At 37.9% G+C, this 20,566-nt stretch overlaps 1 protein-coding gene across 13 annotated transcripts in view; it reads right to left on the bottom strand.

Moving 5' to 3' along the window:
- Window positions 1–276: 276 nt before the first annotated feature.
- CCDC85A (coiled-coil domain containing 85A) overlaps window positions 277–20,566 on the bottom strand; it is a 200,258-nt gene continuing 179,968 nt past the window's right edge. For 2 of the 13 annotated variants that reach the window (XR_004287767.1, XM_032352184.1), the window contains exon 4: window positions 277–1,732. Coding sequence is in view for 9 of the 13 variants with exons in the window: in XM_032352184.1 (XP_032208075.1) it covers window positions 1,727–1,732 (6 nt within the window). In the remaining 4 variants the exon portion in view is untranslated. Of the gene's footprint in view, window positions 2,096–6,089; window positions 6,189–9,666; window positions 9,787–12,746; window positions 12,882–20,566 lie in introns of those variants that run through there. The other 11 variants (XM_032352178.1, XM_032352179.1, XM_032352180.1 and 8 more) reach the window with 11 other exon arrangements.

Genomic DNA, 20,566 nt, shown 5'->3' with positions numbered 1-20,566 from the left:
AACAAGTAAAAGATTTTATAACACTGATTTTTAAATATTCTTAAACACGATTCTAAATTTTTAACTACCTTATAATAGAGAACAGTGTGATCTGAGTAACCAGAATATTAAATCCCTCATTTTGAAAATATTTTAAAAGATTTGTTTTATATTTAAGATAATGAATCATCCATATTACCATCGTTAATACTATCATACAGGAACATGATGATACTTAGTGACTATTAGAAATCTACTCAATGTAGGAAAAGCATTTTGAAGGAAAAAAAAAAACACTGAGATTAAATAATTTATTACCATTGCTAAGATGAACACATATACTTGATACTCAATTTTATGCAGAACTTTAAAAAAATAGTTTTAATACAGTATCAAAATTTACACAAGTATTTTGTCAAAAGACCAGTGTTCCTTGTATTAGCTCTCTGCAGTGTCTACTGCAGGCACAAAAACTTGTTTTAAATGTCTTCAGAGCGTAGGAATACAACAATTTAAGGATGAAAGCTTTTCTACAAGAGAAGGTATAAATATAGCAAGCAGTTTTCTTTTACAGAGTAATAATATAACATTTCAAAAGAAAGATGAGCTTAACTGATAACCCAATTACAATAATTAGATAATTCTATAGTAAATTAATTCATAAATATTTTCGGAAAACAGAGGGCTGTTTTTTCATCACAGTAACATTTTAAGTGTAATGAAATTCCTTCACATTTCTTCACCAATAACAATTAATACTGTAATGAGTCCATTTAAAAACAACAGCAACAATGAATATCTGCTATGAAGCCAATCTGAGTAATTTAGAAGAAATCTAAAAACTGGGAATTGTTGCATTCCTACTTTTATAATCGTAAACTACAATAAAAACTTAGCATTCTGTCACAGGCCTCTTGCACATTCATACAAGAAACTATCATTGCATCTGAAAAAACACAATACCTATCATAGCATTTCCAATACACACAGTCTAATATTATGTGTGTATATATATATATATATATATACCAAAAATAAGAAACTAAGCAAAGCTAGCACACCTCGTTTTCAAACCTCAAGCAATCTGAACAAGAGCTTTTAGCCTCAATGAAGGACATGCGTCAGTTTCATAAAACTGTTAGCTGCTGTAGGCAAAGAAAGCTTTTTCATAAATGCGGTGCAGTATTTTAAAGTTTACATAAAGTTTATTAAATATAACAGCAGATCTAGAAACTAAATTGTAGAAATTGACATCTCACAGCTGGAAACACTTAGAAAAATTATGTTTGCTTGTTCTTTAATTGGAATTAATATTAACATCAATGGATACACTGAATGAATATGGAAGTTGGTATAGCCCCAACATGTGTCTTCATGAATATAGCAAGATTAAAAGAAAAGCTATATTTATCCCGATCCCTTAAAATAAATGGTACTCTCTGATATGCACTCCACAAAGTCTTGCTACGCTTCTAGCTGGTAAAGAGAATTTATATAGTATTTTTAGCACCTCAAAAGTCAAAACAAATATCCCAGAAACCTTATCTTACATTCAAATTCATTATGCATCAGGAATTCATAATAGTTGACTATAATAGAAGAAATAGGTGCCTGCCTCTCAAACTTGGAAAGCTGGAAGACACCTCTTCCTCAACACAGTATGGTCGAAAAGTCCCACCGTTCTGTGCAATGAGTCAACTCCACCAAACTGGATTCTTCCAATCATGCAGGTTTCCCAGTGACAATCTTAGATCTGAGGAGTCAAAAACATTTTAGTTCTAATGAAAATACTGGTACCCAAATGGTAATTTTCAAAGCTGTCTGAAATTGACTTGAGATGAGCTGTTGTGGACATGGAAATGAGAGATGAAATACAGCGTCAGTAATACTAAAGGTTTTAGAGGGAAAATATGTGCAATGTACAATCACTCCAGGTTATTCAATGAGTCCAGGTTTGTGGAAACCCACTTTTCTCTTCTTTTCTCTCTCTCTGGCAGTGGTGATCTCTTGTTTGAAAGACTGCCTTTCACATCGGTCCTTTGTACTGGTTTCCAGACAAATGTTGCCTAATCCCAGGACAGGAACCTGCAGCATCTCCAAGTTTCCTCCACACAACCTTAAGAAAGGTAAAATTAAGTAAGTAAGTAAGTAAGTAAAAATAAGGGTCATGATTGCCCCTCCACACAGAGAGTTGCAGTTTTTAAATGGGGATCTATGAAGGGGCAAAGAGAAATGTGAAGACGAGACAAAATATCTCCATGAATGAGCTCAACCACAGTGAAATGTGATGGAAGTTTCTAAATCACAAGAACTGCTCAGTAGAGGGAACTATTATGCATTGTCCACAATGAGGGTCGAAATTAAAGAATGATGTGCCAACTTACTCTAAGTACATGGGTGGTCCTCAACTCCAGCTGTACACTGTGCACTTGAAGCTTACACAGTAAGTCCCACTCTCAGATTGACTGTACTGGTAGAGGGGAGGCATGGTCATCTGTATTTTTAAAGCTCCTAATATAATTCTGGATAGCCATAACTAAGAACACATGAGCAAAATCACCCTAGTTTCTATATCCTACATCTTGAACCAGGGATACCAAAATGTTTACTCCACCAAGGAAAGGAAGTTTTTGTTCTTGAGCTATTTTAAGCCCTGAGTTACTAGCCTTAGGCCACTAGTAAATTTCCCCGGTTGTTCCTACAGAGTTGGGGGTGGCCTCCTTGGTCATAAATCTTAGCTACCAAGTAGTACACTCTCTCAGATTATCAAAGCAGAGAGCATACAAATGGAGAAATAATACTAAGAATAAATTCAAGAATCACCAAATAGATACAATTCTGTCAAAAATTGGGTCATTTTAGAAAGACGATAGCAAAAGGTGAGATTAAGAAACCAAAGTAAAACCCCTGAATACACCGATGATATACCAATATGCTAATTGGAAAATGTACTCCCTTCCCCAATTAACGGTCATAACCCTCTTTAGGGTGATTCACTATAACGATTATTTTCAGATTGATTAATTCCCCCAAATTTATCTAGCTCTAACATGAACACAAAACCAGTTGGTTCATTATTGAAAGACGGTTTGTTTGTTTGTTTTCGCATTTATTTTAAATACAGCAGACACTTTAGGGAAACCCAATTCAAGTCACTGTTACACATAAGAATACAGCATTCTGTCTACCTTCATTTCTAAGCCAATTTTAGCAGACACAACTATGTGGTAGAAATGGCCTGTCGTATTTGAAGAGGAGTATATTGATGGTCCTTAAATAGTACGAGATGAATGATCTAGCAACGGAGGGCTCCACCTGCCCACAAGAGTTAGGGAAAGTCTCATTTCTTAATAGACAGTGAAAAGGAGCAAACATTGAATCAGAGAGCCAAGGGATACTACGGACTAGCCCTTTCTAGCCCTTCCATGGTACACACAAACACCGCTGATAGCAGCAGAGGATACAGCGAGACATTTAAAGCACTGCTAAGCCAAAGACCTCCAGGACTATTGACACAAAGTATTAGATGGTTACAACTCCAAAGTGCCAGTGCTCCCCAAGTATTCAACTGTAGGATGCGCTAGGCCTTAACCTTGATATTACCATGTGGTGGAAGGAGAGTCCAAGAAGGAAAAACTCTGAAATGAGCCAATGATACTAAGAAGGGTGCAGAGTAGGGACTTGTTAACTAAAAGCAAGACTAGGTGGGTGTCTGAATGAAACAGACACTTTTTTAGCTCTTCTCAGGGAATTTGCAAGAGTCAGACTTACCTAAAAAATGAATATACTGCACTGTAAGAAATTAATCTATTAATTAAATCTAATTTTGTGATACAGGGTGGAAAGAGAATAAAAGTATCTCTTACTAATCAACATGATGCTAACAGTCACTTCTTTGTATAGATGTTGACAACTGATCTCCAGGAGGCACAGCAGAAACAGAGGTAAAACTTAACTAAGTTCTAGTTGAGTCTTCAACCTGACCTTACATTATAAGAAAACTTTGTATTTCTGAGACATTATTATATAAAGCACATAGTTCCTTCACTAGGTTTAAGAACCTTAGCTAGGTTCTAAGAAATTACTTATCTGTTAAAATTGCTCACAATCTGTTTTTCTCTTTATTCTCCAGGATGCACTATGAGTGTTCAGGGGTCATATAATTTATAATGGTGACAAAAACATTTTAAATCAACACCTTTTTCTCTTAGCTTTTAAAGAGTTTCCAAATGTAAGAGTGCTAATCATCGGATTTGCGTTGGCTTGCGTTTTTTCATCAAACTTTGGGAATCAAAGACAAAAGTAGACAGGAACTGCTAAAGGCAAACAAGGAGGGCAAGCTTGTGGCTTCCTGAAAATATCTTCTACAGGGAAAACCACCACTGCCATTGCATATGGTCTTCTGAAGCACTTTTGGAAATACAGGCCAAGAGAAAGATAAACACGAACTAATCGAAGACTCAGTCTGTTTCTTCTGTAACTAAGAAATGCATTATCCAATGTCCGGAAGTCTTATATCTAAAACAAAAAGGCAAGAAAACAAGCAATCCTGACATGTATTTTTTACAGAACTTCAGGAATTATGAAAAGTAGAGAGGGTACCATCTGGAAGATGCATTGCCTTTCATTCTTGGGGAAAGAAAGTGCAAGTCCCCAGATTTACCCCACTTGGGAAAGTGGTGATTGCTGGTACTTACTCAGAGGACATCTGGGTATAGTCCTGACTTATTGTTCATTAGAGAACAATTCAAGAAAGCAACTTTATTTTGGGATTTTAGCTTCTTCAAACACAAAACGCAACTGTGGGGATCATACCCAGAGCTCCTTCTCCAAAATGCCCGGGGGCTGGGGTGAAACCCTACCACCTGAATTACAAAGGATCCTGTTGTACTTCTCTTTGGAGAACCACTGGTGGAATGATCTCTGTGCTCCTTTCTGGTTCTAGAATTCCTAATGTTTGAACTTTCTTATTCCATAGTCAAGAGATGAAAAGCAACAGGATTTTTTTTTTTTTTTTTAAGTGTGTGGCTTAACTATTTGACTTGATCTGAAGGACATACTCAAATTGAAAACTGTAAGGACAGGCTGAACAGCTACAGAAGGTGTGAAGGGTGGTGCATTGGGGAAATTATGACTTTTAGAACTAATGGCCTTTTGAAAACAGATGCAGGAAAGAAAAACAGCTACAACACAAAGAAGCAGGAGAATAAAACTGTGGCCCCAGCACATATAAAATGCCCAGGGGACTTAAAACATTTACTGGATTCCAAGAATACCTCAAGGAAGTAGATACATGAGAATATCTGGTCCTAATAGCTTAAAGGTATTTCTAAGCAAGTTTGATACCCTCATGGACAAAGAATGTGAGGACAAAAGTCCAATAGAGCCAGTTAAAATCAGTGCTTAATATAATCTGGTTGTTTTAGCTTTTTAACAAACTTTACCAATTATAGTCTTGTGAATTCTTGGATTAAATGATATACTCATGCATATTACTCAAAATTTAGCCAGGGATTAATAATAAAATCCAAATCCAATTATTGATATGCATCAAAATAGCATGTCATTTTTTTTTACTGTGTTCTGCTCTGATTTCTATGTTTCTTATCTCTTATGTTCATATTTATTTCCTCTTAACCATTTTCTGAGCTTTTATCCAGCACTGAAAGGTAAAGATACTACTTTATGTGACATGAAGTGCCCATATCACATGATTTTTTTCCAAATATGGTTATAAATAAGTTTGAAGAAGGCTGTGTTTTATCACAGGCCTTTAAACACTGATTTTTAGGTACCACTTGAAAGTATGAAACAGAAACCCATTTCTCAAAACTAGCACCAAAATGTTAGACAATAAACAATTTTAAAATGTTCATAGATCATTCTGGAATCCAGAATTGGCTGATTGTTGCTTACCTCAATATTTTATGGCTGTTAATAATACTGCAATAAAATATACTAAAGATAAGAACAAGGGGAATTGGTTTTATTTTTATATTAAAAAAAAAGGCATTGGGCCAGTATTTTGAAAAGTAGGTATCCATAAAGTGGTAACTAAGCTATGATGGAGCTTTCAACACAGAATACACAATAAAGCACATTAAACTTACATTGCACATTTCTCTGACTATAGCTTTTTCTGTCTCACTAAGGTCATTTTCATACTCTTTACCCTGTTGACGATCTATAGTTTCCTGAACATCCAAGACCTGGATTTGTTGAAAAAGAAAAGCAAATTTCACATGGAAAAAAACTTGTTAGTTATGAATTAAACCATCAAGGAGCTCCACTTTGTAAAACCTTTGGTTTTCTCCGTGTCTGCATATCAGAGTGGATTAATATATGGCAAATCTTTTAAAAGGGATCAATTCTACTTCATTTTCAAATGGCCATGAAAAGCAATTGTATCACTAACAGTCAATTGAATGTATCTAATTATTGTAGACATTAATTAATTTAGTTAATTGGGTCATTAAGATAATGTGACTATGTCCACCATTTGGAGAAATTCTTGCTCCACTGTAAAGGTGAGCAATATAATTAACGATCTGCCAAATAATCCAAATGATATGTAGACATGGCCTATAGAAAAGAGGACTAAAGGAGATGATACGGACAGGTGAAACCGGTCAGAACCCAGGAATATGTACGTAAGAACTCGAGTGAACATGAACGCTACTGGCATCACAGTTCTTGCCTGGACATATTCCCAGGGCCTAGAAAAGGCCTATGAAAATGGTTCTTTGATAATATCAAAGAGAAAAACTGACTCCTTTCAGTGAAAATACTTGAGCAACACTTTATCTTTCATTAGAGCAAAGAAAGAAAGTGTTGGCATGAGATGCTTTTAAGCAATTTTAGAGGCCTCTGATTCCACTTCTTTTACATTATCTCTAAATGGATTCTAAATATTTCTTCAAATAGGTTTGAAAGTTTTCAGGCCATACTTTCTATAGGTCAAAAGGGGAGAAAACTTTGGTTTTGAGTGTAATTTTTCTCTATATCCTTTTATAAGCCAAAGCACTAATAAAGCAAAAAGACCCAAGAAAACAAAGCCCCCAAAGTAACGCTTTTCTTAAAAGCTCCAAGAATCCCCACTGAATTGTGACATTGCTAAACTCCTTGGTTCTGTTGTTATCATGGTCAATGCTGATGGTCACACCTAAAGGTGTCGCCTGAGAACTAGCACCAGTGAACAGTTGAGTCAAAATAAATTACTTAAGCATGAAGTGGGACCTTCATGTCCAGTTCATAGATAGTTTGCATGGATATTTACTGGAGTTCAGTCTTGCAATAACCTAATTCACAAACTATTCCTTTGTTAACTCAAAATGTCTAGCCATTATTACTCTGTAGGTGCTACTACTTTCAGGAAGGATATCACGGTAGTAAAGGAAAGAGTTAGAATCTGTTCACATTCTTTATATAATCAGAGGAAATCCTGACTATGCTCAGTGAATATTCATAGAAAACTTAACTCTTGGAACAAGCTCATTTGCCTACAAATTCAATTTCTAATGCACCTCAGAGAAGTGTACTTCTCAGTTAATTTCTACTAAATGAAGTGAAGCTCCAATTAATAGCATGAATTTTAAAGCAAGATAAATGTGGTGTTATTACAAGTGGGCTAATTTCTCACACTGATTTATAACACTTTTCTCCCAAACCACAGCCACAGTTTGTTTTAGAGCCTAGAGATTTTGATGGTCGGGGGGGGTAGGGGTGGGGGGGGATCTCTCAGAAGATGAGAAACTGAGCCATTGTTTTAATTCTTTCACGAGAGAAATTTTATGTTATAAATCAGCTCTAGGATCTATGGGCTTTTGAAAACAAGACACATTGAGTGGCTACATTTCTTCTTTTAGGCTGTGATGTCCCTAAGATGTATTTCCCAGAGGCAGTATGTCCCATAGGCACATATTTCTGTTTCATGACACAGTTTACTCATAGAAGCAAACATATTTTGTATTCACGAGCCTCCCCTTAGCCAATAAGGATGCTTCAGTTGCTCAGTACTACCCATCTGCTGAGTGAGGACACTTAACATGTTCTGATTATAACATAATTATTTTTCTCTCTTAAGATAAAAATTTTATATGAAAATTAGAGAACGAATTCAGAGAAAATTGAAGAGCTTCTCCTTGCCCTTCCCTTCCTTTTTACGCCATAGGAACACAGGTGCAATGAAAAATGGAGGAAAGATTGCAGTGCTATCCACTATGCTGATCTGACTCCAACTACACTTGCCACTTAATGAGGCATCGGGCAGAAGCAGTCTTCAATCTGAAAAGTAGAGCAGAGTATGTGCAGATGCTAATAGTACAGGACGAAAGACACTCGTTTTTTCTTTCTAAGATGCTCTTTCGATAGCTAGCGTCTGGTTCATGCTCAAGTAACAGCCCGTTTATCAGGCTGCTCATGCTACACAACATCCAAATGCTGCCACCCAGAGCAAGATGGTGGTCAGTTGATAAAACAGCCCCCACTGGCTGCACGCGGTGCCCTCATTCTGCTGTGTCATCCCATGCAAATTCCTCTCGGTTCCTCACTTGGTGAGTTATTCCAACCAAGACGGAAGTGCCAAGTGCACGGCTCTGGCCAGCTGCATGGTTCTGCTACCTTCTCACATCTGCAATCAGTATATGCTTGGGAGGAGCAGCTCATTTCATGGAAGTTACAACAAAATATAATGGGGGAGTTATATCTCCTGCTGAAACCAAATCCAATACATATTCTGAATTTCTTATCTGGTTATTTGCTTTATGCATGCCTCAGATGCACTCCAAAAGAGTGCATCTTAAGGCTGCTGATAAATCATTCCAAAACTAAAACCATTTTAGTAAAGCTGTGAAACTCCAAGGGCAAGGGCGGGACTGAAGCATGCTACCTACCTGATAGCTCCGAAAGGTTTGATCAAGGCTACATGTTAGGAATTACAGATAATTTGAAGGACAGTGAGTCATACCTTGGAACTGATAAAATTTCAAGGAACTGCCCTAATTATTAAGGTGATTTTTATTGCCTGTATCAGTTTCTTCTCTTAGATAATATATTATTAATTTTACTTACGGTGCTTACCTATTAGAAAACTCACTATTGGTAAAGAAAATAAATAATACATTTCAGTTGGATCTTTTTGGCAGATACTTGGAGGATCTGAAGTAAAAACCAAAAATAAAACTAGCATTATGAATAAGACCTTCTGTTTTCTAACACTATGTAACAGCATTAACTAGTTTGAAGACCTAATTTCCAGTTAATGGGGGAACAGGAGGTTTTTAGTTCAAGATTTTCTTTTAGTCATGGCACCATGTACTTCACTTGCATCAAGAAAGAAAACTCAGGTATCCTTCCTTATTTTGGCCAACACTTGAGACCCTCTTTTGAAATCATGCATGCTAAAGACACTGCCCATCAAATACCCAGAACAAGAGTTTACACACATAGATATACATGCACATCAGACTTCAACTTCAATGCAGAGTGATATGAATCACGTTATTCAAAACAAAATGATAAAACTAGAGATTTTTCAACCAGAAGTACTCAAACTCAGAGTTGAAAAAAAAAAAATTCAAAACTTAAAGTCTCTACGGTTAAAACAAGACTGTGAGGACTACCAGACTAGAGCAAACAAGCCACGACACAACTGAAATTCTGGATCAACGGTTGGACACAGTTGGTTACCTTAAGAGAATGTACCACGGGTTCAGGCTGCTGAGAAGGTGTGGTATGTCCACTGAAGCTAGCTGGAGAGTTGGGTGGACTGTTACTCCCATCAGCCCCAGATGACAACCTAAAAGAACCCTTAGTAGAAAATCAACAACTTTGTTATTAAAACAAAAGTCGTCTAATAACTGCATAGATGTCATTCAGTATTCAATTTCACTGCCAAATGAGAATCAGTTACATTTTTTCTAGCCTGCCCTAAGACGCTCTCAACCTGTTAATTGGAATACGCTTGCTGCTTGACCAGCAAGAACACTTAAGCAAGAGCCATTGCTATGCATGTCCAGATGTCATTCCTGATTTGCCAAAGAGAACATTCCCCTCAGGAATGCCCATTAAGAACATTTCAAGAATGATTTTTAAATCTTAAAGATACTCAAGAGTAGGGAATTTGCGAGATACTCAGCAGCTGAGTTAAACATGCTCACTCAGCAAGACAAATGGTATATTCCATATGTCTCAGGAAATATGCACACATTTCATTCTTGCATTGGAGAAACGGTATGTCTTATAAAACCCTTCTTGGAGGCAAATACCTAAAGCGGAGCATTTTCCAAAGAGATTTACCCAAACTCAGCATTTGCTTTAAGGTAGAATTATTTTTTGTTTAAAAAAAACAAAAAACTATGGCCACAAATTACATATTTGTACTTCTGTGACTCTTTGACTTCACTGCTGAAAAATCAGCACTCGGGCAAGATTAACTTGGTCTATGAGAATCCTCGCCACCCATACAGGAACTGGGAAAAAGTAAAACTTCAATTATGTCCTCTCCTAGAAAAAGCAGCCAAATGGGAATTTCCTGAACGTGTTCTAATGGAGATCATGATACTCAAAGGGCCTGAGAGAATTTAATTTCTGCCCAGCAAATCTACAGATTTTCTTCATGCCTAACAGATTAATAACTGCTCCATTTCCCTTGATCTTATGACTCTAATATCCTGAGAAGGAGCCACTGAGGGTAGCTTCATAAAGGGAAAACACAACTGTGCTTAGGGACATTTATTTTCCAGCACCTACAGAAGAGCTTCTGTGTTGTGCATTTTAGGGATGAGAAGGGAGGATCTGAGAGCAGCAACAGGTCCAAGTATGGGTTTTATGCAGACCATATTCTTTGTAGAGAAGTTGACAACTTCCATTGATTTTCACAAAGATGGTCATTTTTGCAGTTTGGAGAATCTTCCCCCTTCCCTTGCCACTTCCTTCTTCCTACGTCCTTAAAGGCTATCCTTGCCACATCACAAGCAAACTAGAGCCATGTTCTTTTCCTTACTCAAAGAAATATGCAATCAAATTGGGAGCTGTCCCCATTCCTGGGAACTAATCACCAGAGAGAGGAAGCTGTGGAATAGGACATTTAGCAGACCTCTCCAGCTCTGTCCTCCACTGCTACTAATGATTATGTTAATAGCAGGTGATGACATAGGAAAGCCAATTATGATAGTCCCAACACCTTCTGGCGGGGGAGAATGTCTATGTTTCCCTGTATTTGTAATTCAGATCAAATCAGACATAATAGTGCCTGAAACAAATAATAGAAGGAAACTTATTAGAAGTTTTAAGGTGGTGAAGGGGCCCACCATTTCCCCCAACATCACCATCAAATTTTGGACACCCTTTTCCTGTATAGAGATGAAATGTTTCCAAAATGAAGGAGTTCTGAAGGAAGCTCTTCTCTGAAGAGCTCTGGTTCCCTACTATTCTCTTTCCCTATCTGCTTCAAACTTCTCATTTAGGACCCACCAATGCAATGCAGGTGGCCCTCTGGTTGCTAATCTCACCGGGCAGGCCATAATTTTCAACTATCCCTCCTTCCAGGCCTTCCTGTCCAACCTTCTGCTGCCCAGCACTTCTGTTTCAACTGTTCCCTTCCCAGAGCTGGCAAAATGGTAGGCATATCAATTCTGGCATGCTTTTGCTTGGGTGTGCGGCCTTTGATCTTTTGGGGGCATTAGATTTGAAAGAATGTCTAAAATCAATGATAACTGGTTTCCCTAAACCAAATCCTTTGGGCACGCTAGCATTGTTAAAACATAAGGAGAGTCCTCTTCTTCCCTTAAACACTATTTTTTGAAATAATAACAATGGCTAAAGTCGGAACTGCCCAGTGGAGAAAACTCATTCAGGGATTAAAGTTCTCCTTCAAGTCACCTTCTGTGCCAAGGACTAGTTATCACTGGAAAGATCATTGTTCATATTTTATGTGGTTTTTGGTAAAGTCATGAAGGTAAGCAAATGCCTGGTAAAGTTGTATATCAACAGGTGCTCCGTCCTTTTCTAGATTATAACACAATCAAGCACTTCATTCAATCACATCCCATTTAATTACTCTAAAATAAAAGGCCATGTATCTTTGTGACCAATATTTGAAGAATTATCTAGGTTCAATCAATATCCCCTCTTAGTTGACTAATACATTTTCACATAACTGTTTTTAAAAAATATGCTGAGTGGAATGCTAGTGAAACAACTGATTTCAAACAGTCCCTTGGAATTTATTACAATAACGTTAAGCCTGTTTGTTTAAATTGTGACTTGGCTGCCTCAAGGAGACAGGGAATTTAAAAAGAAGAAAATCTAAATAAAACTGGAAATATGATTCCCAGCTTCCAGGTTGTTTTCCAACGACACGTGATCGCATAGTGCATGCACCACCTCTTGGGTCAGCGAGCACTTTTAAAAGGCGAGGAATAATTTTCTGGGCTGGTCTACAGACAATTCATTTACATGGCCAGGGATCTTTTTTAAACTTCTTCTCCTGAAAGGTGCATGGTACCTTTGTTCTCCAGTTGCTTGAGGTTACTCAACTTTCAACCCCAAGTTCAGGAAACAAAACAAAAAAAGCAAAACAACACTGAGCTGATCGTTTAGGAGATGAAAGACTCGACTCCCAGCTTCCCTCCCCAGAACAGACACACACAGCAACTTTCTTTCATGTGTACAGATTTGCTCTCTACCCCCCAGTGTCACTTTTCCTCTAGCAACAAAAGCCATCTGTATGCACAAGCAAATGCAGCAGCTGACCCATCTTCACTCACCGGGAGAGTGGGCAGGCATCGTCCTATTCCTCGGCACCCTTGCCACCACTGCAAGACCCGCCGGGCTCTGGGCCCCCAGCCTTTCTCCATATTTGAGCTGTTTCTAGTTGGAGGTTGCCTTCTATTCTGGGTGGCCTTATATTTGGAACAATATAGTACAATCACTCAGAAAAATACTCTTTCCCAAGTCTCAAGAAAGCAGATAGAATAAGAAGCTTAATGAAATGAACCACAATGACCACAATGGCAAGCTGTAACATGCACCTCTAATTAGGGGGAAAAAAATAAAGTAAAACCGAAGTCCTGTCTATTAGAGCTAATAATGATTTTTTTTTAAAAAGCTTTTGACTAATTAAGTTATTGAAAAGTGATAGGTGATAATGCCAAACTTCCAGAAAAAAATGAAGCTACTTAGACAACTTTGTTCATTTGGTTTTACTTGTGAGAAATAGAGAAGTAACCGTTAAGTCTTCTTTGTGTTTAATATTATTCAAAATGCAATTGGGAGCACGACGCTCTTTTGTTAAGAAACACAAGGTGGGTAGATATGTTCACCAAAATTTAGAAAAGCTGACACTGTATCAGATTCTCAGCAACATTTGTGCACATTGAAGACTGTGTAATGAGCTAAGAGGTCATCGCTGCATTAAAATAGCTGTTTTACATGGGCTGTATACATCATTATCAAAATATCTATTAATCAGTTACTCTCCAAATTTCTACACTTGTTAGAACTAGAGATACCAGATAAGTAAAAATTTTTGGTTTCTTTCTATGGCTAAATAGCATAATTCTATTAAAATTATCAGAAGAAAACACTTTCCTCTCCCTGACAACTTATACTAAGACCCTTATCTAAGTGTTACCATCTTAATAAGAATTTTTTTAAAATATAGAAAATTCACCAAATAGTACCCAAATTCTTTAATTTTAGGAGGGTGAAAAATGACCACATAATTCTTCAGTTCCCACTGATCTCTTTTTGTAGAAGTATTTCTACAGAAATACTTCTGTATTTCTTTTTGTATGTAAAGAAGGATTTCTTTTTGTATGCTGTGTTGTGAATAGTACTGTCCTAATTTACACTCTTCTCCAATGTTTGGAGGCTGAACAATGAAAAAAGAGTAATGATGACCACAGCTGGTACTCACAAATCTCTCTTCTGAATCTATGGAATCAGTAGAACTGGTTACCTATTAAATAAGTCAGCCACACATATTCCTCACATGTAACAGAGCAAATTATATATTTAGACTCTGATGATCATTTCATTGTTAGCAACACGGATTTGAACATGGCTCTTTCAGTGATCTTCTCATGTTGTCAGTATCTAATTTCTTCCCATCACAAGAATTCTATCCAATAATTTATAATGTGATTTAGCTTAAAATCTACCTCTTAACCATAGTTCTATTTCTGAGATAATCATTAAAAAGTACCGTATATATATATATATTTTTTAACAAATGAGGCCTATCTTCCAGATTTGGTTTCCTCCATTACTTAAACATCTTAAACATCTCTCAGATTTTACATTTCTGGATTCAATGACTGAGCAAGACATACAGGGATTCCTACTTCCCTTTTCCTTAATGTGTAGTGAGATTGAATCTCAATGCCTCTCCAATGTAACAAGCTCATTATCATAACCATAAAATCTAACATCTATAACTATTAGAAGCCTGCTGGAAGGAGCAGCCCTTTAGCTATAGTATTTCCCCACTTTTGTAAAGTAGATACAATATGACATAATAGCTGTGCCTTTCAGCATCTTGTAAACGGTTCTTTTAAAACGTTATATATAGATTGCATAGTATTATTAATCTTATAAGGGGGGCAGTATATATGGGCCAGATTTTCATGGAAGAATAAACTACTTAACGGTAGAGCCATTTTAATTTTAAAGGGAAAGATACTCTTTGAATGAGGTCTGTTGACTTTCTACTCATGCTGGCAACTTTTACAAACAAAACAGAACTCCAGGTCATGCAAAAATGTATTGTGGACTGGCCATCATTTGACCTTCGAGTACATTAAATGGTATATATGTACTAATGAAAACTTAGCTCTCTCTTAGCTCTACAATGGTGAATCACACTATTTTCTGAAGGCTATCTCATAAAACATAATAAGCCTCACTAACTCTATAGGTAGAATTGTTTTTGGCAAGTTCAGAGCTTGAAGCAGGGAAGCCTAGATTCTGGCTATCAACCAGGAGAACAACCTCAAACCTTAAAAAAGTCCCTTTCTATTTTTTGAGGAGTTCTATTTTTGCTTGGTTTTGTTTTCTGCAGTTTTCCAAAATTCCAAATTTATAAAGAATGCCTGAATGACGTTACTATTCCCCTAGACGTCTGTGTACTCGTCAGCCACTTTGTATCCAGGTACATAGCATAACCCATAAATTGATTTAGGTATCAGGAGGACCACTCTAAATGCTAATAGCAAAGTAATGCTCTGCATCAAGACTGAATAGGAGGTAAATTACAGATTACTTACTATGTGGTAAGTACTCATTATAGAGATCATGAAATCTAATGCTGTAAGCAAATACCCTAGATCAAGACACAAAAATATCCCTTACTATCACTGAAGAAGATAAAATGTATTGGTACTGTTATGCCTCTTATCACATGATATCTGGAAGATGTTTTTCTAAGAAAATTGGAACTTGAGATATTTTCTAGTATTGTCCTTACAATACAGACTTCTCAGAATTAAGGGAACAAAAGCAGCTACTCAGTTTTTAAAAGATCATCTAAACAATAAGAATATATATTAATTATGGTCTCATTGGATAAAATTATTATAATTCATAACAGTAGTTTTAAGAGAACCAACAAGAAGAAGTAATTGTGATTAAGTTGTCTTCTTGCTATTTTATGGTTACATTTCTTTTATTGTTATTTTAGTTGACATTCTGGAAGCTTCCATTCTTTGGCCTTCCAGAAGTATATATTAAAAGTCTTTAACACAAAAAATTTGTTTTTATATTTTATCATATAAAATACAGGCTTCCCACTTAGATATAAATCATATGTAATACACTTGTAACAAATTTTGGAGCCCGGCCCTCTTATCTATTATAGGAAGCCAACTATGGAAAGCTAAAGATTGATCGGCTAAAGTGGTTTCCTGTTAGTTAAAGATGTTCAATTTTTAATAAGGTCTGAAGCTAGGTCAAACTACCATATGGTGTATCAGAATGCATACCTAGTTGAGGATGGAGGATGAATTTTCTTTCCTTCTTATGGGACAAAGAATGATGCTTTGATTCATTTCATCAGGAAAGTACTTTGTTCAGTTTGACCAGTCTTCATTCTGACATACTTTTTATGAAACTGCACTAGCACACAAACAGAAGCTTTAGAGGTTACCCTGACAGATCTTTTCCAAAAGATTCCTGTGAATAAGCATAGAAATTCTGAGACCCTCTGCTCTAATACAAAACAGTTAGTTGGCTGTATTCAAAGTGTATTTTTTTTAATGATTTTATTTATTTATTTGATAGACAGAGATCACCAGTAGGCGGGGTGGAGGGGGAGTAGGCTTCCCGCTGAGCAGAGAGCCCGATGTGAGGCTCGATCCCAGGACCCTGGAGATCATGACCTGAGCAGAAGGCAGAGGCTTTAACCCACTGAGCCACCCACGTGCCCAGAAAAGTGTATTTTTAAAATTGAAATGAACTAATGAAAGGAAACTTTTCAATACCAATTTAAAATAGTAAGCAGTTTCCTAGATCTATGGCTATTCGTTTATTCACTTAAATATTTACTAAGCAGCTACCAAGGTAACATCCCATGCTATGCCAGGTAGATATCTAATCCAGTAACTTTTTGTGTAAGAAAAAACAAACAAAAACAAAACAAAACAAAACAAAAAACAGCACAGTAAGTTCAAGTCATTGAATTTAGAGGTCACACTGCCTGGGCTTGGAATCTTGGCCAGACCCTGAGCCTCAGTTTCCCCATCCATAAAGTGTGGGTACTTATGATACAAGGGTGCTTCACTCGATGAGGCTACTTATATGAAAAGAGCTCTTAAAATGGCGTCTGGCTCACATCAAATGCTCTGCAGCAATTTGTTGTCCTTCTGAATGTGTTTGCTTTGCTTATCAACACATTTTATAATTTATATGTCCACCTACTTTCATATGTTCATTATCCAGAGTAGTTCTCAACCTGAGGTAAGCTGGCCCTCCAACGGGGACATCTGGCAAAAATTCAGACATTTACTGGCTGTTAAAATTGGGCAATTTCTTTTTTTTTTTTTTTTTTTAAAGATTTTATTTATTTATTTGACAGAGAGAGAGACCACAAGCAGGCAGAGAGGCAGGCAGAGAGAGAGAGAAGGAAGCAGGCTCCCGGCTGAGCAGAGAGCCCGATGCGGGGCTCGATCCCAGGACCCTGGGATCATGACCTGAGCCGAAGGCAGCGGCTTAACCCACTGAGCCACCCAGGTGCCCCAAAATTGGGCAATTTCTGTGGGGCATTTATGGGTTGAGGCCAAGGACGCTGCTGAATGCCTGACAATGCCCAGGTTGGCCCCCATGACAAAGAATTATCCAGCCTCAAAGGTCAACAGTGCTCAGGTTGAGGAAGTCCGATTTAGAGAAGGAGAACTGCACTGGAAAACAGCAAAGCCACATTTCTGGCAACAGCTTCATAGATTCTGCAGATGAGGGTAAGTGTCCCCCCCCCCCCCGCCCCGATTCGGTGATTGGGATGATTTTAAAGGAAACTCTCTCAGCTTCAGCCCTCAAGTGGTCTAAGTATATAGACATCTCCCTTCCCACCAAATAGGAAATTACTCTAACAGAAGGGAAAGAATTAAAAACACCCCAAACATCCTACTGTTAACAACGCTAGCAGAAACACAATGCAAATGGGCAGCACAGGGCAGGGGTCCAAAGAACGAAGAGCTCTCTGAGAGGAGACCATCTAGAGCATGCTGCAAGCACCTTAAGCATCGAGACACCAATCCCACAGAGAATTAAATTGACAGAAGGTGCTTTTCTGGAAATGATGAAAAGAAATAAAGCTTCCTTAGCAATATGGCAGGTGGAAATCCGGCACTCAATTTTAAGCAGTCACACTAGGAAAGAAAACAATTGCCAGCAAATAGAAATGAGGGCCCTGACCCATGAAACAACATCCCGGGGCAGATGAGAGCATCCTGTGAGGGAAATCAGAGAGAAATCCCTACCCAACCAGCGACCACTCTCTCCTTCACTTGTGGCTCAGGGTTGTATTTGGTCTATGGGTCTGCCTCCTCAACAGCTGGACGACTTCCTGAGGGCGTGTCTGAGTCCCCAGAATACTCAACCACTGAGCTCCTGCTACCTGTTAGGACTCTCCTAAATGCTGTCATTTAAAATATTCTTCAAACAGGGTGCCTGGGTGGCTCAGTGGGTTAAAGCCTCTGCCTTCGGCTCAGGTCATGATCCCAGGGTCCTGGGATCGAGTCCCACAATCGGCTCTCTGCTCAGCAGGGATCCTGCTTCCTCCTCTCTCTCTGCCTGCCTCTCTGCCTACTTGTGATGTCTGTCAAATAAATAAATAAAATCTTTAAAAATAATACTCTTCAAACCACTACATGTTAATGTCTATTAAGACACTAACTGTTGGCCTAATGCTGTTCTCAATAATTTAATAATTTATGCTCCATAATTTTTGTGTGGGGGTCCTAGACATCTTCTGTTCTGTGTACCCACTGCTTAGTTCCTCGGCTACAAAGAGATCCTGGGGAGGATCCGGTTGTCTGAAATGACCCTGGGTTTGGGCCAAGGGTGGGGGGTCACAGGGACGATTGGAATAAGAGTGTGTTAATAACTGATACAGATGAACCGGTATATACCTGCTTAAGGTCAGCTCTGTACTCATTTGACTTTCTCCATCTGAGGCATCTACCTGTTGCCCCAAGAGTTACAAGTCTGCATCTAGAATCATAACCCAAGGATTTTGAAACTTAGAATTTTACAAAGTCTCCTAAAGAATTTGTGGAGAATTACCGACCATGCGCTTTGGAATACAATAGGAGTTAGGAGTCATGCTACAAATGAAATGTGATAGGGCTCCAGAGAAATACAGTTGTCAAGAGAACAATCTATTTCCTGTTCTTTCTTCCATTTGAGTTTGGGTTCAGTGATACTTCTTTGGATCTCATGCTTTTTTTTTTTTTTTTTTGAAGATTTTATTTATTCATTTGACAGAGATCACAAGTAGGCAGAGAGGCAGGCAGAGAGAGAGGGGAAAGCAGGCTCTCCACTGAGCAGACAACCTGATGCAGGACTCGATCCCAGGACCCTGAAATCATGACCCGAGCTGAAGGCAGAGGCTTAACCCACTGAGCCACCCAGGCGCCCCTCTCATGCTTTTCTTGATACCATATCAGTACTATCCAGAATGTCACTCTCTCGATTCTGGTTCCCATTCATTCATATTCATATTCTCTCTCCCTCTCTGATCCTGGAATAGGTTATCTTAAAAACTTGCTTCAATCCTGGCTTTGCTGATGCATAAGTAATGATCATGAGAACTTTACTTTCATTGTTTAACAGATGCATATCATTACTGTGACCACTCACCTTAAGGTAACTGATAAGAATCTGGCTCACAGCTCAATTTTAAGCCCTGTCACATTTAACAGTAAGATTTCATGTATCTTTGAGCTCCTTGAAGTCACTGTCCTTCGCTTTTATTATCTTTGAAATTGTGATCACTAGTATACCCTATCTGTACATAAGAGTTGCTCAATAAACTCTATTACTGGATGGTCAAAATCTAGATGTGAGATTGTGGCTTTTCCTTGATCATCTCAAGAACAGTTGTGTCAATGCTTTCCTTGTGTGTCTATACATTTGGTCATTAGAAGCCACTCAATTACTTGCCAAGTAAGTAAAGCACACCTCTAGAGTACTAATGTGGCCCCAATCAAAGACTTCATGTCTTTGATGATCCAGATTTTGGCAAGTTAAACTCTGACTGAATTCCCATTCCTCTTTTTGTTTTCATTACCCAATTACCCATATTTGAGCAAAATAAATTCATCCTGAAAATCTTCAATCACTTCTATTTCTAAAGCTATAGTAAAGCTCAAATATGTTAAAATAGCAACTGAAAAGATCACTGGGGTTGGTTAGCAGACCAAAAGTAGAAAGAGACTTAGACCAGGGCATCCAAAGTATATGCTGGTTCTCGTCAAAATCATTATGTGATGCCAAACATTAAGTGGTGAAAATAAAGTAATATCAAAAGAGATATTATTCTCAACTTCACTAAGTACAGGCCAATCTGTAAGAATCCAGGTGTTCCCAGCCAGAGAAACTGGAAGATAATATTTATTCACTCATTTTCATTTCTTATGCCAAATAATGGCTAAGATTGAGGTCCACAGAGTCACAGAAGAGATGGTAAAGAGCTTTAACTCATAGAACCTAAAATTTTAGACATTTTCCCTGTTCAGGGAAACAGAAGTCATTCAGAAGGATGTAAGGGGCAGAGTAGCAAGTACTGAGGCTGACATGGAAGGCAAGAGTCTGACTGTGGAGAACCTTCAACAATACGTGGAGGATTCTGTGCTAAGGCATGAGCTGTGATAAGACCCAGTTCGTGTTTTAGAGACCCTTCTAGTAATAACGTGGAGAATGATCTAGGTGGGGCAAGTCTAGCTGGGATGAAGTCCAATTAGGAGATTATCAAGGAAATCCAAATGAAAAGTGATCACTCTCTGCTCACCAGACAACAACAGAAGGAATGAAAGGATAATATTGATGGACTATAGGGCAGGACCCTGTGAGCCTTCATGGTAATCTGAATCCA

The sequence above is a fragment of the Mustela erminea genome, chromosome 7, assembly GCF_009829155.1.
Source record: "Mustela erminea isolate mMusErm1 chromosome 7, mMusErm1.Pri, whole genome shotgun sequence".
Classification (NCBI taxonomy): domain Eukaryota; kingdom Metazoa; phylum Chordata; class Mammalia; order Carnivora; family Mustelidae; genus Mustela; species Mustela erminea.
Note: the sequence above shows the minus strand (reverse complement) of the source record. Positions and strands in the feature narration are given on the sequence as shown.